Source organism: Salmo trutta, chromosome 1, assembly GCF_901001165.1.
Source record: "Salmo trutta chromosome 1, fSalTru1.1, whole genome shotgun sequence".
Taxonomy (NCBI): Eukaryota; Metazoa; Chordata; class Actinopteri; order Salmoniformes; family Salmonidae; genus Salmo; species Salmo trutta.
Window position 1 is genome coordinate 75,935,830 of NC_042957.1, and position 14,637 is coordinate 75,950,466.

General features: G+C 44.9%; 1 protein-coding gene across 2 annotated transcripts in view; it reads right to left on the reverse strand.

Moving 5' to 3' along the window:
- Nucleotides 1–14,637, reverse strand: part of LOC115208036 (protein tweety homolog 2-like) — an 88,643-nt gene that overhangs the window by 15,041 nt on the left and 58,965 nt on the right. For both annotated transcript variants that reach the window (XM_029775754.1, XM_029775764.1), the window contains exons 5-6: nt 11,808–11,903; nt 4,057–4,129 (exon numbers count right to left, since the gene is read on the reverse strand). In XM_029775754.1, coding sequence (XP_029631614.1) covers nt 4,057–4,129; nt 11,808–11,903 — 169 coding nt within the window. The remainder of the gene's footprint in view (nt 1–4,056; nt 4,130–11,807; nt 11,904–14,637) is intronic.

Sequence of the window (14,637 nt, forward strand, 5' to 3'; positions counted from 1 at the left end):
GGAAACAGGACACTATACAGTCAGAAGTTACTGGTGCCCTGAAGGGAAACAGGACACTATACAGTCAGAAGTTACTGGTGCCCTGCAGGGGAAACAGGACACTATACAGTCAGAAGTTACTGGTGCCCTGCAGGGAAACAGGACACTATACAGTCAGAAGTTACTGGTGCCCTGAAGGGGAAACAGGACACTATAGAGTCAGAGGTTACTGGTGCCCTGCAGGGAAACAGGACACTATACAGTCAGAAGTTACTGGTGCTCTGAAGCGAAAAAGGACACTATAGAGTCAGAAGTTACTGGTGCCCTGCAGGGAAACAGGACACTATACAGTCAGAAGTTACTGGTGCCTTGCAGGGGAAACAGGACACTAGAGAGTCAGAAGTTACTGGTGCCCTGCAGGGAAACAGGACACTATACAGTCAGAAGTTACTGGTGCCCTGCAGGGAAACAGGACACTATACAGTCAGAAGTTACTGGTGCCCTGCAGGGAAACAGGACACTATACAGTCAGAAGTTACTGGTGCCCTGCAGGAAAACAGGACACTATACAGTCAGAAGTTACTGGTGCCCTGCAGGGAAACAGGACACTATACAGTCAGAAGTTACTGGTGCCCTGCAGGAAAACAGGACACTATACAGTCAGAAGTTACTGGTGCCCTGCAGGGAAACAGGACACTATACAGTCAGAATTTACTGGTGCCCTGCAGGGAAACAGGACACTATACAGTCAGAAGTTACTGGTGCCCTGCAGGGGAAACAGGACACTATACTGTGCAGTGTTGGAGTCAACTCCATTCGAAATGGACAGTGATCTTACAGAACAAAGAAAATTGAGGACCTGTCATAAACACTTCAGACTCAAATCCCTTCCCAGAATCTCAATGACTGTTTTGTTTTATTAGACAGTCGATGGAGGCTGTGACAGAAAATAACATCCTGTCAAAGTAAATCAACTATACACAAGAGGGCTGTTAGTAACAGTCTACACGCCTCTTTAACCTGTGCTGAACGTAGCAGAGCCAACCCTGGCATACAGTCTCTGTGTGTGCGTCTGTCTGTCTGTCTGTCTGTCTGTCTGTCTGTCTGTCTGTCTGTCTGTCTGTCTGTCTGTCTGTCTGTCTGTCTGTCTCTGTGTGTGTGTGTGTGTGTGTGTGTGTGTGTGTGTGTGTGTGTGTGTGTGTGTGTGTGGTTAGTGCTATCCGGAATCCTTGGGACATCCCAACACTAAACCCTAACCATAACCCTAACCCTTACCTTAACCATTTCACATTTCAACTTTAATGGGGTGACCTCAGAGTTAGATGTCCCAAGGACCACAGATAGCAAGGACTGTACATGCGTGTGTGTGTGTGTTTGTGTGTGTAGGGAGAGAGCCTGTTGATGTGCATGCATAAGCAATTACTGGCAGGCCCCAAAAAATCCCCATTATTCAGACTGTCACTGCTAGAGGGCCATACACACAGAAATACAATGACATGTCTAGAAGTTTAGAGGTAATCTATATAGTCATGATCTATTGGCATTATATTTCTATTACCAAATATTTATCTCCCTCTCTTATTGTTGGGAGAGGAGGAGGAGGAGGAGGAACAATGATCTGGGTTGAGGAGGAGGAAGAACAATGATCTGGGTTGAGGAGGAGGAACAATGATCTGGGTTGAGGAGGAGGAGGAGGAGGAACAATGATCTGGGTTGAGGAGGAGGAGGAGGAACAATGATCTGGGTTGAGGAGGAGGAGGAGGAACAATGATCTGGGTTGAGGAGGAGGAGGAACAATGATCTGGGTTGAGGAGGAGGAGGAAGAACAATGATCTGGGTTGAGGAGGAGGAGGAGGAACAATGATCTGGGTTGAGGAGGAGGAGGAAGAACAATGATCTGGGTTGAGGAGGAGGAGGAACAATGATCTGGGTTGAGGAGGAGGAGGAAGAACAATGATCTGGGTTGAGGAGGAGGAGGAGGAACAATGATCTGGGTTGAGGAGGAGGAGGAAGAACAATGATCTGGGTTGAGGAGGAGGAACAATGATCTGGGTTGAGGAGGAGGAGGAGGAGGAACAATGATCTGGGTTGAGGAGGAGGAGGAACAATGATCTGGGTTGAGGAGGAGGAGAACCTGAGGAGGAGGAGGAACAATGATCTGGGTTGAGGAGGAGGAGGAGGAACAATGATCTGGGTTGAGGAGGAGGAGGAGGAACAATGATCTGGGTTGAGGAGGAGGAGGAGGAGGAACAATGATCTGGGTTGAGGAGGAGGAGGAACAATGATCTGGGTTGAGGAGGAGGAGGAGGAACAATGATCTGGGTTGAGGAGGAGGAGGAACAATGATCTGGGTTGAGGAGGAGGAGGAACAATGATCTGGGTTGAGGAGGAGGAGGAGGAACAATGATCTGGGTTGAGGAGGAGGAGGAGGAACAATGATCTGGGTTGAGGAGGAGGAGGAGGAACAATGATCTGGGTTGAGGAGGAGGAGGAGGAACAATGATCTGGGTTGAGGAGGAGGAGGAAGAACAATGATCTTTTACTGCTAGGGATTGACCTCTACCCTAATCTCCATAGACCACATCACAGTATCTGTGTCTGGCTCCCAAATGGTGCCCTATTATCTCCAAGGGCACTATGTAGGGAATAGGATGCCAGTTGGGACGCAGCCTATATCCTGACCCCCAACAGACACTGACTCTGCAATTACCAGCTGGAGAAGTGTGGCATGCTTATTACTGTGGCATTATGCTATTCTAGGTCAGAAGGTCGTGTCATTATTCTAGGTCAGAGGTCATGTCATTTTTCTAGGTCAGAGGTCGTGTCATAATAACACAGACACAATGGTTTCTGTAGCTGGCTGGTTGTGGATAAACTGGTCAGTGATGTCAACATTGCATGCATTACTGTAATTCTGACTGTTGTTATGATATTGTTGCAGTGTATTTTCTGGTCAAATAAATGTAGACTAAATGTGATTTCCTCATGTCACTCAATCCCTCCTCCTCTCTCTCTCCCTCCCTCCCTCTCTCCAGCCTGCATCAGAGGCACAGCTGCCCAGCCTCTGGATAATCCTAGTCCCACCATGCTGGCTCATCTCTGGGATGGAGGGAGGGGGGAGAGGAATCCTGAATGGCCCTGTTATTAACAAAGTCTGCCCCATTAACCCCACTAAGACTAGACATACTGTAGACACATACACTACATGGCCAGTATGTGGACACCTGCTCGTCAAACATCTCATTCCATAATCATGGGCATTAATATGGAGTCGGTCCCCCCTTTGCTCCTGGGTTTTGCTACACTGCAGCTCTCTGTGCACCAAGATGTCTTATTCCTCTATGATAGAGTACCAATGTTATTGATACTCCTAGTCTTCTGGGAAGACTTTCCACTAGATGTTGGAACATTGCTGTGGGGACTTGCTTCCATTCAGCCACAAGAGCATTAGTGAGATCTGGTACTGATGTTAGGTGATTAGGCCTGGCTCGCAGTCGGCATTCCAATTCATCCCAAAGGTGTTCGATGGGGTTGAGGTCAGGCTCTGTGCAGGCCAGTCAAGTTCTTCCAGCTTGTGTGGCCTACCATTTTGTGGCTGAGCCGTTGCTCCTAGACCTTTCCACTTCACAATAACAGCACTTACAGTTGACCAGGGCAGTGCTAGCAGGGCAGACATTTAATGAACTGACTTGGAGGAAAGGTATCATCCTATGACGGTGCCACATTGAAAGTCACTGAGCTCTTCATTAAATCCATTCTACTGCCAATGTTTGTATATGTTGTATGTATGGATGTATGCTTGATTTTATACACCTGTCAGCAACTACCTGAATACACTCATTTGAAAGGGTGTCCATATCATTTTGTATAGATAGTGTATGTGTAGGACAGGTCATAGTTTGGTTGTTATCTGACCAGATAATCAGATTATAACCAGTGAAAGACATAAAAAAATATATAATTTTGCAATCAGAACACAACCTGACCATGACGTCACAAGACTTAAGAATGAGATCACTTGAATCAGTTTTTTAATTCGAGCATGTTTGGTGATGACAGGACAGAACAGACACTCACCACGGCAGTAGCAGTGCCTGCTCCTAGTGATCCCCAGCTCAGGACCAGAGATATCACCCCAAACACCATGATCCTGAAACAGAGACAGAGAGAGAGACAGAGAGACAGAGAGACAGAGAGAGAGAGAGAGAGAGAGAGAGAGAGAGAGAGAGAGAGAGAGAAGAGAGATACAGAGAGAAGAGAGAGAGAAACGGAGAGGTAGAGAGAGAGAGAAACAGGGAGAGGTAGAGAGAGAGAGAGAGAGAGAGAGAGAGAGAGAGAGAGAGAAAGAGAGAAACAGGGAGAGGTAGAGAGAGAGAGAGAGAGAAAGAGAGAGAGAAACAGGGAGAGGTAGAGAGAGATGACAGGAGGAGAAAGATAAATAGAGTGAGAAAGAAAACAAAGGACTCCCAGATGGTTGTAAAAAGGCTGGGGATGGTTTCAGCTCCTATCTCTCCTCTGGTAGTCTTACAGCAGCAGCAGTAAAGTGGCTGAAAGGTTCTTGATAATGAGTTAAGGGCATAGTAGTACACATACTGGAGAGCAGGCCGGTCGATAGACATTAGTGGACACCATCAGAGAGAAGACAAGAAGTCTTCAGCAGAATCATTCAACAACACTGATACAGTCAGACAGAGATATTAAAGGGAAAGAGATATGAGGGTGATTACTGGGATGTTGTTGACTTGTTTTAACTCCGCTGCTGGACACAGATATTGAATAGTGAGGTGTTTTCTTGTCAAGTTTTGTGTCAAGTCTATATAACAGGGCTATTGTGTCCATTGTCCAGAGGGGGTAAGAAACCACCTCTACAGTAACTGTTACTGTATGTGGTTGGTAGTCGTCTCAGCTCTACAGTAACTGTTACTGTATGTGGTTGGTAGTCACCTCAGCTCTACAGTAACTGTTACTGTATGTGGTTGGTAGTCGTCTCAGCTCTACAGTAACTGTTACTGTATGTGGTTGGTAGTCACCTCAGCTCTACAGTAACTGTTACTGTATGTGGTTGGTAGTCACCTCAGCTCTACAGTAACTGTTACTGTATGTGGTTGGTAGTCGCCTCAGCTCTACAGTAACTGTTACTGTATATGGTTGGTAGTCGCCTCAGCTCTACAGTAACTGTTACTGTATGTGGTTGGTAGTCGCCTCAGCTCTACAGTAACTGTTACTGTATGTGGTTGGTAGTCACCTCAGCTCTACAGTAACTGTTACTGTATGTGGTTGGTAGTCGCCTCAGCTCTACAGTAACTGTTACTGTATGTGGTTGGTAGTCGCCTCAGCTCTACAGTAACTGTTACTGTATGTGGTTGGTAGTCACCTCAGCTCTACAGTAACTGTTACTGTATGTGGTTGGTAGTCACCTCAGCTCTACAGTAACTGTTACTGTATGTGGTTGGTAGTCACCTCAGCTCTACAGTAACTGTTACTGTATGTGGTTGGTAGTCGTCTCAGCTCTATAGTAACTGTTACTGTATGTGGTTGGTAGTCGCCTCAGCTCTACAGTAACTGTTACTGTATGTGGTTGGTAGTCGCCTCAGCTCTACAGTAACTGTTACTGTATGTGGTTGGTAGTCACCTCAGCTCTACAGTAACTGTTACTGTATGTGGTTGGTAGTCGCCTCAGCTCTACAGTAACTGTTACTGTATGTGGTTGGTAGTCGCCTCAGCTCTACAGTAACTGTTACTGTATGTGGTTGGTAGTCACCTCAGCTCTACAGTAACTGTTACTGTATGTGGTTGGTAGTCACCTCAGCTCTACAGTAACTGTTACTGTATGTGGTTGGTAGTCACCTCAGCTCTACAGTAACTGTTACTGTATGTGGTTGGTAGTCGTCTCAGCTCTACAGTAACTGTTACTGTATGTGGTTGGTAGTCGCCTCAGCTCTACAGTAACTGTTACTGTATGTGGTTGGTAGTCGTCTCAGCTCTACAGTAACTGTTACTGTATGTGGTTGGTAGTCGCCTCAGCTCTACAGTAACTGTTACTGTATGTGGTTGGTAGTCGTCTCAGCTCTACAGTAACTGTTACTGTATGTGGTTGGTAGTCACCTCAGCTCTACAGTAAATGTTACTGTATGTGGTTGGTAGTCGTCTCAGCTCTACAGTAACTGTTACTGTATGTGGTTGGTAGTCGTCTCAGCTCTACAGTAACTGTTACTGTATGTGGTTGGTAGTCATCTCAGCTCTACAGTAACTGTTACTGTATGTGGTTGGTAGTCACCTCAGCTCTACAGTAACTGTTACTGTATGTGGTTGGTAGTCACCTCAGCTCTACAGTAACTGTTACTGTATGTGGTTGGTAGTCGCCTCAGCTCTACAGTAACTGTTACTGTATGTGGTTGGTAGTCGTCTCAGCTCTACAGTAACTGTTACTGTATGTGGTTGGTAGTCGCCTCAGCTCTACAGTAACTGTTACTGTATGTGGTTGGTAGTCACCTCAGCTCTACAGTAACTGTTACTGTATGTGGTTGGTAGTCACCTCAGCTCTACAGTAACTGTTACTGTATGTGGTTGGTAGTCGTCTCAGCTCTACAGTAACTGTTACTGGTTGGTAGTCGCCTCAGCTCTACAGTAACTGTTACTGTATGTGGTTGGTAGTCACCTCAGCTCTACAGTAACTGTTACTGTATGTGGTTGGTAGTCGTCTCAGCTCTACAGTAACTGTTACTGTATGTGGTTGGTAGTCATCTCAGCTCTACAGTAACTGTTACTGTATGTGGTTGGTAGTCGCCTCAGCTCTACAGTAACTGTTACTGTATGTGGTTGGTAGTCGTCTCAGCTCTACAGTAACTGTTACTGTATGTGGTTGGTAGTCATCTCAGCTCTACAGTAACTGTTACTGTATGTGGTTGGTAGTCGCCTCAGCTCTACAGTAACTGTTACTGTATGTGGTTGGTAGTCGTCTCAGCTCTACAGTAACTGTTACTGTATGTGGTTGGTAGTCGCCTCAGCTCTACAGTAACTGTTACTGTATGTGGTTGGTAGTCGTCTCAGCTCTACAGTAACTGTTACTGTATGTGATTGGTAGTCGCCTCAGCTCTACAGTAACTGTTACTGTATGTGGTTGGTAGTCGTCTCAGCTCTACAGTAACTGTTACTGTATGTGGTTGGTAGTCACCTCAGCTCTACAGTAAATGTTACTGTATGTGGTTGGTAGTCGTCTCAGCTCTACAGTAACTGTTACTGTATGTGGTTGGTAGTCGTCTCAGCTCTACAGTAACTGTTACTGTATGTGGTTGGTAGTCATCTCAGCTCTACAGTAACTGTTACTGTATGTGGTTGGTAGTCACCTCAGCTCTACAGTAACTGTTACTGTATGTGGTTGGTAGTCACCTCAGCTCTACAGTAACTGTTACTGTATGTGGTTGGTAGTCGCCTCAGCTCTACAGTAACTGTTACTGTATGTGGTTGGTAGTCGTCTCAGCTCTACAGTAACTGTTACTGTATGTGGTTGGTAGTCGCCTCAGCTCTACAGTAACTGTTACTGTATGTGGTTGGTAGTCACCTCAGCTCTACAGTAACTGTTACTGTATGTGGTTGGTAGTCACCTCAGCTCTACAGTAACTGTTACTGTATGTGGTTGGTAGTCGTCTCAGCTCTACAGTAACTGTTACTGGTTGGTAGTCGCCTCAGCTCTACAGTAACTGTTACTGTATGTGGTTGGTAGTCACCTCAGCTCTACAGTAACTGTTACTGTATGTGGTTGGTAGTCGTCTCAGCTCTACAGTAACTGTTACTGTATGTGGTTGGTAGTCATCTCAGCTCTACAGTAACTGTTACTGTATGTGGTTGGTAGTCGCCTCAGCTCTACAGTAACTGTTACTGTATGTGGTTGGTAGTCGTCTCAGCTCTACAGTAACTGTTACTGTATGTGGTTGGTAGTCATCTCAGCTCTACAGTAACTGTTACTGTATGTGGTTGGTAGTCGCCTCAGCTCTACAGTAACTGTTACTGTATGTGGTTGGTAGTCATCTCAGCTCTACAGTAACTGTTACTGTATGTGGTTGGTAGTCGTCTCAGCTCTACAGTAACTGTTACTGTATGTGGTTGGTAGTCGTCTCAGCTCTACAGTAACTGTTACTGTATGTGGTTGGTAGTCGCCTCAGCTCTACAGTAACTGTTACTGTATGTGGTTGGTAGTCACCTCAGCTCTACAGTAACTGTTACTGTATGTGGTTGGTAGTCGCCTCAGCTCTACAGTAACTGTTACTGTATGTGGTTGGTAGTCGTCTCAGCTCTACAGTAACTGTTACTGTATGTGGTTGGTAGTCGTCTCAGCTCTACAGTAACTGTTACTGTATGTGGTTGGTAGTCACCTCAGCTCTACAGTAACTGTTACTGTATGTGGTTGGTAGTCGCCTCAGCTCTACAGTAACTGTTACTGTATGTGGTTGGTAGTCGCCTCAGCTCTACAGTAACTGTTACTGTATGTGGTTGGTAGTCACCTCAGCTCTACAGTAACTGTTACTGTATGTGGTTGGTAGTCACCTCAGCTCTACAGTAACTGTTACTGTATGTGGTTGGTAGTCACCTCAGCTCTACAGTAACTGTTACTGTATGTGGTTGGTAGTCGTCTCAGCTCTACAGTAACTGTTACTGTATGTGGTTGGTAGTCGCCTCAGCTCTACAGTAACTGTTACTGTATGTGGTTGGTAGTCGTCTCAGCTCTACAGTAACTGTTACTGTATGTGGTTGGTAGTCGCCTCAGCTCTACAGTAACTGTTACTGTATGTGGTTGGTAGTCGTCTCAGCTCTACAGTAACTGTTACTGTATGTGGTTGGTAGTCACCTCAGCTCTACAGTAAATGTTACTGTATGTGGTTGGTAGTCGTCTCAGCTCTACAGTAACTGTTACTGTATGTGGTTGGTAGTCGTCTCAGCTCTACAGTAACTGTTACTGTATGTGGTTGGTAGTCATCTCAGCTCTACAGTAACTGTTACTGTATGTGGTTGGTAGTCACCTCAGCTCTACAGTAACTGTTACTGTATGTGGTTGGTAGTCACCTCAGCTCTACAGTAACTGTTACTGTATGTGGTTGGTAGTCGCCTCAGCTCTACAGTAACTGTTACTGTATGTGGTTGGTAGTCGTCTCAGCTCTACAGTAACTGTTACTGTATGTGGTTGGTAGTCGCCTCAGCTCTACAGTAACTGTTACTGTATGTGGTTGGTAGTCACCTCAGCTCTACAGTAACTGTTACTGTATGTGGTTGGTAGTCACCTCAGCTCTACAGTAACTGTTACTGTATGTGGTTGGTAGTCGTCTCAGCTCTACAGTAACTGTTACTGGTTGGTAGTCGCCTCAGCTCTACAGTAACTGTTACTGTATGTGGTTGGTAGTCACCTCAGCTCTACAGTAACTGTTACTGTATGTGGTTGGTAGTCGTCTCAGCTCTACAGTAACTGTTACTGTATGTGGTTGGTAGTCATCTCAGCTCTACAGTAACTGTTACTGTATGTGGTTGGTAGTCGCCTCAGCTCTACAGTAACTGTTACTGTATGTGGTTGGTAGTCGTCTCAGCTCTACAGTAACTGTTACTGTATGTGGTTGGTAGTCATCTCAGCTCTACAGTAACTGTTACTGTATGTGGTTGGTAGTCGCCTCAGCTCTACAGTAACTGTTACTGTATGTGGTTGGTAGTCGTCTCAGCTCTACAGTAACTGTTACTGTATGTGGTTGGTAGTCGCCTCAGCTCTACAGTAACTGTTACTGTATGTGGTTGGTAGTCGTCTCAGCTCTACAGTAACTGTTACTGTATGTGGTTGGTAGTCGCCTCAGCTCTACAGTAACTGTTACTGTATGTGGTTGGTAGTCGTCTCAGCTCTACAGTAACTGTTACTGTATGTGGTTGGTAGTCACCTCAGCTCTACAGTAAATGTTACTGTATGTGGTTGGTAGTCGTCTCAGCTCTACAGTAACTGTTACTGTATGTGGTTGGTAGTCGTCTCAGCTCTACAGTAACTGTTACTGTATGTGGTTGGTAGTCATCTCAGCTCTACAGTAACTGTTACTGTATGTGGTTGGTAGTCACCTCAGCTCTACAGTAACTGTTACTGTATGTGGATGGTAGTCACCTCAGCTCTACAGTAACTGTTACTGTATGTGGTTGGTAGTCGCCTCAGCTCTACAGTAACTGTTACTGTATGTGGTTGGTAGTCGTCTCAGCTCTACAGTAACTGTTACTGTATGTGGTTGGTAGTCGCCTCAGCTCTACAGTAACTGTTACTGTATGTGGTTGGTAGTCACCTCAGCTCTACAGTAACTGTTACTGTATGTGGTTGGTAGTCACCTCAGCTCTACAGTAACTGTTACTGTATGTGGTTGGTAGTCGTCTCAGCTCTACAGTAACTGTTACTGGTTGGTAGTCGCCTCAGCTCTACAGTAACTGTTACTGTATGTGGTTGGTAGTCACCTCAGCTCTACAGTAACTGTTACTGTATGTGGTTGGTAGTCGTCTCAGCTCTACAGTAACTGTTACTGTATGTGGTTGGTAGTCATCTCAGCTCTACAGTAACTGTTACTGTATGTGGTTGGTAGTCGCCTCAGCTCTACAGTAACTGTTACTGTATGTGGTTGGTAGTCGTCTCAGCTCTACAGTAACTGTTACTGTATGTGGTTGGTAGTCATCTCAGCTCTACAGTAACTGTTACTGTATGTGGTTGGTAGTCGCCTCAGCTCTACAGTAACTGTTACTGTATGTGGTTGGTAGTCATCTCAGCTCTACAGTAACTGTTACTGTATGTGGTTGGTAGTCGTCTCAGCTCTACAGTAACTGTTACTGTATGTGGTTGGTAGTCGTCTCAGCTCTACAGTAACTGTTACTGTATGTGGTTGGTAGTCGCCTCAGCTCTACAGTAACTGTTACTGTATGTGGTTGGTAGTCACCTCAGCTCTACAGTAACTGTTACTGTATGTGGTTGGTAGTCGCCTCAGCTCTACAGTAACTGTTACTGTATGTGGTTGGTAGTCGTCTCAGCTCTACAGTAACTGTTACTGTATGTGGTTGGTAGTCGTCTCAGCTCTACAGTAACTGTTACTGTATGTGGTTGGTAGTCACCTCAGCTCTACAGTAACTGTTAGTGTATGTGGTTGGTAGTCGCCTCAGCTCTACAGTAACTGTTACTGTATGTGGTTGGTAGTCGCCTCAGCTCTACAGTAACTGTTACTGTATGTGGTTGGTAGTCACCTCAGCTCTACAGTAACTGTTACTGTATGTGGTTGGTAGTCGCCTCAGCTCTACAGTAACTGTTACTGTATGTGGTTGGTAGTCGTCTCAGCTCTACAGTAACTGTTACTGTATGTGGTTGGTAGTCGTCTCAGCTCTACAGTAACTGTTACTGTATGTGGTTGGTAGTCACCTCAGCTCTACAGTAACTGTTAGTGTATGTGGTTGGTAGTCGCCTCAGCTCTACAGTAACTGTTACTGTATGTGGTTGGTAGTCGCCTCAGCTCTACAGTAACTGTTACTGTATGTGGTTGGTAGTCGTCTCAGCTCTACAGTAACTGTTACTGTATGTGGTTGGTAGTCACCTCAGCTCTACAGTAACTGTTACTGTATGTGGTTGGTAGTCGTCTCAGGGGAGATGGGTGATGAGATAATACGTGTTAATGTGTTTGTGTTATAACATTGATGCTGTCCATATCTGCTGATCATCTCTACACAGAGTAAAGTGGGTACCAGTTATTACACAGAGCAGAGTGGGTACCAGTTATTACACAGAGCAGAGTGGGTACCAGTTATTACACAGAGCAGAGTGGGTACCAGCTACTTACATGGTGAGTAGCCACCGGGACTGCTTTGCCAACCCCAGGCAGGCCACCAGGCATATAACCAGATCTAGGATCAGCAGTAACAGGTAGGTCAGCCACCTAGATAACAGAGAGGGCACAGTGTTACAGGTCTAGGATCAGCAGTAACAGGTAGGTTACCCACCTAGAGAACAGAGAGGGCACAGTGTTACAGGTTTATGATCAGCAGTAGCAGGTAGGTTACCCACCTAGAGAACAGAGAGGGCACAGTGTTACAGATCTAGGATCAGCAGTAGCAGGTAGAAGGGAGGGGGAACGAGCACCAAAACAAAGGCACTGCAGATATGACCCAGGTACAGAGTTGAAACTAGAGGTGAGGTTTCGGTCTTCACTGGTTGCCCTTTTCTTGCGACAATGGGTCACAAATCTTGCTGCTGTGATGGCACGCTGTGGTATTTCACCCAATAGATATGGGAATTTATGAAAATCGGGTTTGTTTTCAAATTCTTTGTGGATCTGTGTAATCTGAGGGAAATATGTGTCTCTAATATGGTCATACATTTGGCAGGAGGTCAGGAAGTGCAGCTCAGTTTCCACCTTGTGGGCAGTGTGCACATAGCCTGTCTTCTCTTGAGAGCCATGTCTGCCTACGGCGGCCTTTCTCAATAGCAAGGCTATGCTCACTGAGTCTGTACATAGTCAAAGCTTTCCTTAAGTTTGGGTCAGTAAATTTGGGTCAGGTACTCTGCCACTGTGTATTTTCTGTTTAGGGTTGTCACGTAGAGTAGGCCAGAAGGCTAAACTGGAAAACCTAACCTCTATCAAAATAAAAAGATGGTGGAGCCGCAAAAGTTCTTCTGTGCTTCTGGGTGTTTATTTACATAGTGATTCCGGAACAAAAACAACAGTACTGCCATCAAACCTTATGGGTCAGCTAAAAACAATGCTGCCCCATCCACAGCTCAATCCAAAATGCCTCTTTATGAACCCCTCCCCTCAGAACAATTAACACTAATTAATTAAGCAATTACCTATTCAAACCTACATTTTTCCATTTAACTAAACATACTAAAGTATATACATTGCAACACGTTTTTTATAAAACAATATCCCAATATAACATTTACAAAATGACATCACTACTGACAGTGTCTTTCAATATGCCCATTTACATTAATGAGCCATTCGGGACAGGCACTACAAAGTCAGCCCAATTCCCTTAGCTTGGGTCCTTATCCAGCATACCCGGAAGCTACAGAGATGGAGAGAGAGAGGAACAGAACAAACAAACAAACATACAAACAAACAAACAAACAACGGCTCATCCATATCATCGATAAGTATAATAAATATTGCTTACCGTAAATTCCGGACTATAAGCTGCAACTTTTTTCCCAGGCTTTGAACCTCGCGGCTTAAACAATATATGGATTTTTCCAGCTTTCAATTTTTTTTCTCCAAAAAAACATTCTGTGACGTGCTCAGTTTTTTGGCGGCATGAAGCTTTCATTAGGCCAATGAAATTGCCGAACGGGTTAAGGTCAAACAACTTTTTGGTTTACTGTTTAGATTAAATCGAGCGCTCTCAAACGTCCCATCATTCTGATTACGCTAGTCATTTTGTCACCTTCATCATGGCAAAGACACGGAGAAATGCATATGACGCAGCTTTCAAGTTGAAGGCGATTGATCTGGCTGTTGGAAAAGGAAATAGAGCTGCTGCACGGGAGCTTGGTCTTAATGAGTTGATGATAAGACGTTGGAAACAGCAGCGTGAGGAATTGACTCAGTGCAAAAAGACAACTAAAGCTTACTGCTATTTTTTTATTTTTTGTTACAAGCCGTGTTTCGTTAAAGCCTATTTATTTTTGTTACAAGCCGTGTTTCGTTAAAGCCTGTGTAAAGTTCATTTGTTTCAGTGTACCGGTAGGCACCTGCGGCTTATAGACATGTGCGGCTTATTTATGTTCAAAATAATATTTTTTTTAAAATTCAGTGGGTGCGGCTTATATTCAGGTGCGCTTAATAGTCCGGAAATTACGGTATATTAAATATGAACACTTGTCTGTTTATTTCTTTATACAATAACCAGTTACTGACGTAAGTGTGAAATGTATGTACTAAGATAGAGAAGTTAACTTGTGTGTCGACCCACATTGTTAACTGATCTGGTAACGGAGCAGGGAGGAGTGATGAATGTGTGCGTGCGTTAAAGTACCAAATGCTGCCCACGGCCAGTGACGGACTTCTACGTCACAAGGGCCAAATAGCATTCTCGTTTGCTCTGTTTTTTTTGTTAATTCTTTCCAATGTGTCAAGTAATTATCTCTCTGTCTCTCTGTCTCTCTGTCTGTCTGTCTGTGTCTCTCTCTCTCTCTCTTTCTTTCGTGTGTGCGCATAAAGCCACGTTTCCACTGCACTGGCCCCAGTGGAAAAATCATGACGCTTCTAGCTTTGAATAAGCGGGATATTGAGGTCAAAGTGCAAACCTACGGTCACCTCTAGTGCAATAGTGACATCATACTTGTCGAACTCATAGTGTGAGATAGTCTTGAAACGGCCATTTGGAATGGAATGTATTGGATTGAAATGGCTTGGAAATGGGCCCCAAAACACTTATCTGTTTGGTAACCCCACACCATGATAGCCTGCAGTAAATTGACCACACATATCTTTATAGAGAAGAGACTGGGTGGGTGAGGAGCGGCACTAAGCAATCGCTATGCTATTACATTTGTCTGGATAAATGTGTGTACAAATGTGTTCTAATGAAAGGAAGCAAAGGAGAGAGTGAGAGCGAGAGAGGTAGTGGGAGTGAGAGAAAGAGAGAGAGAACAAGAATAAGAGAGAAAGA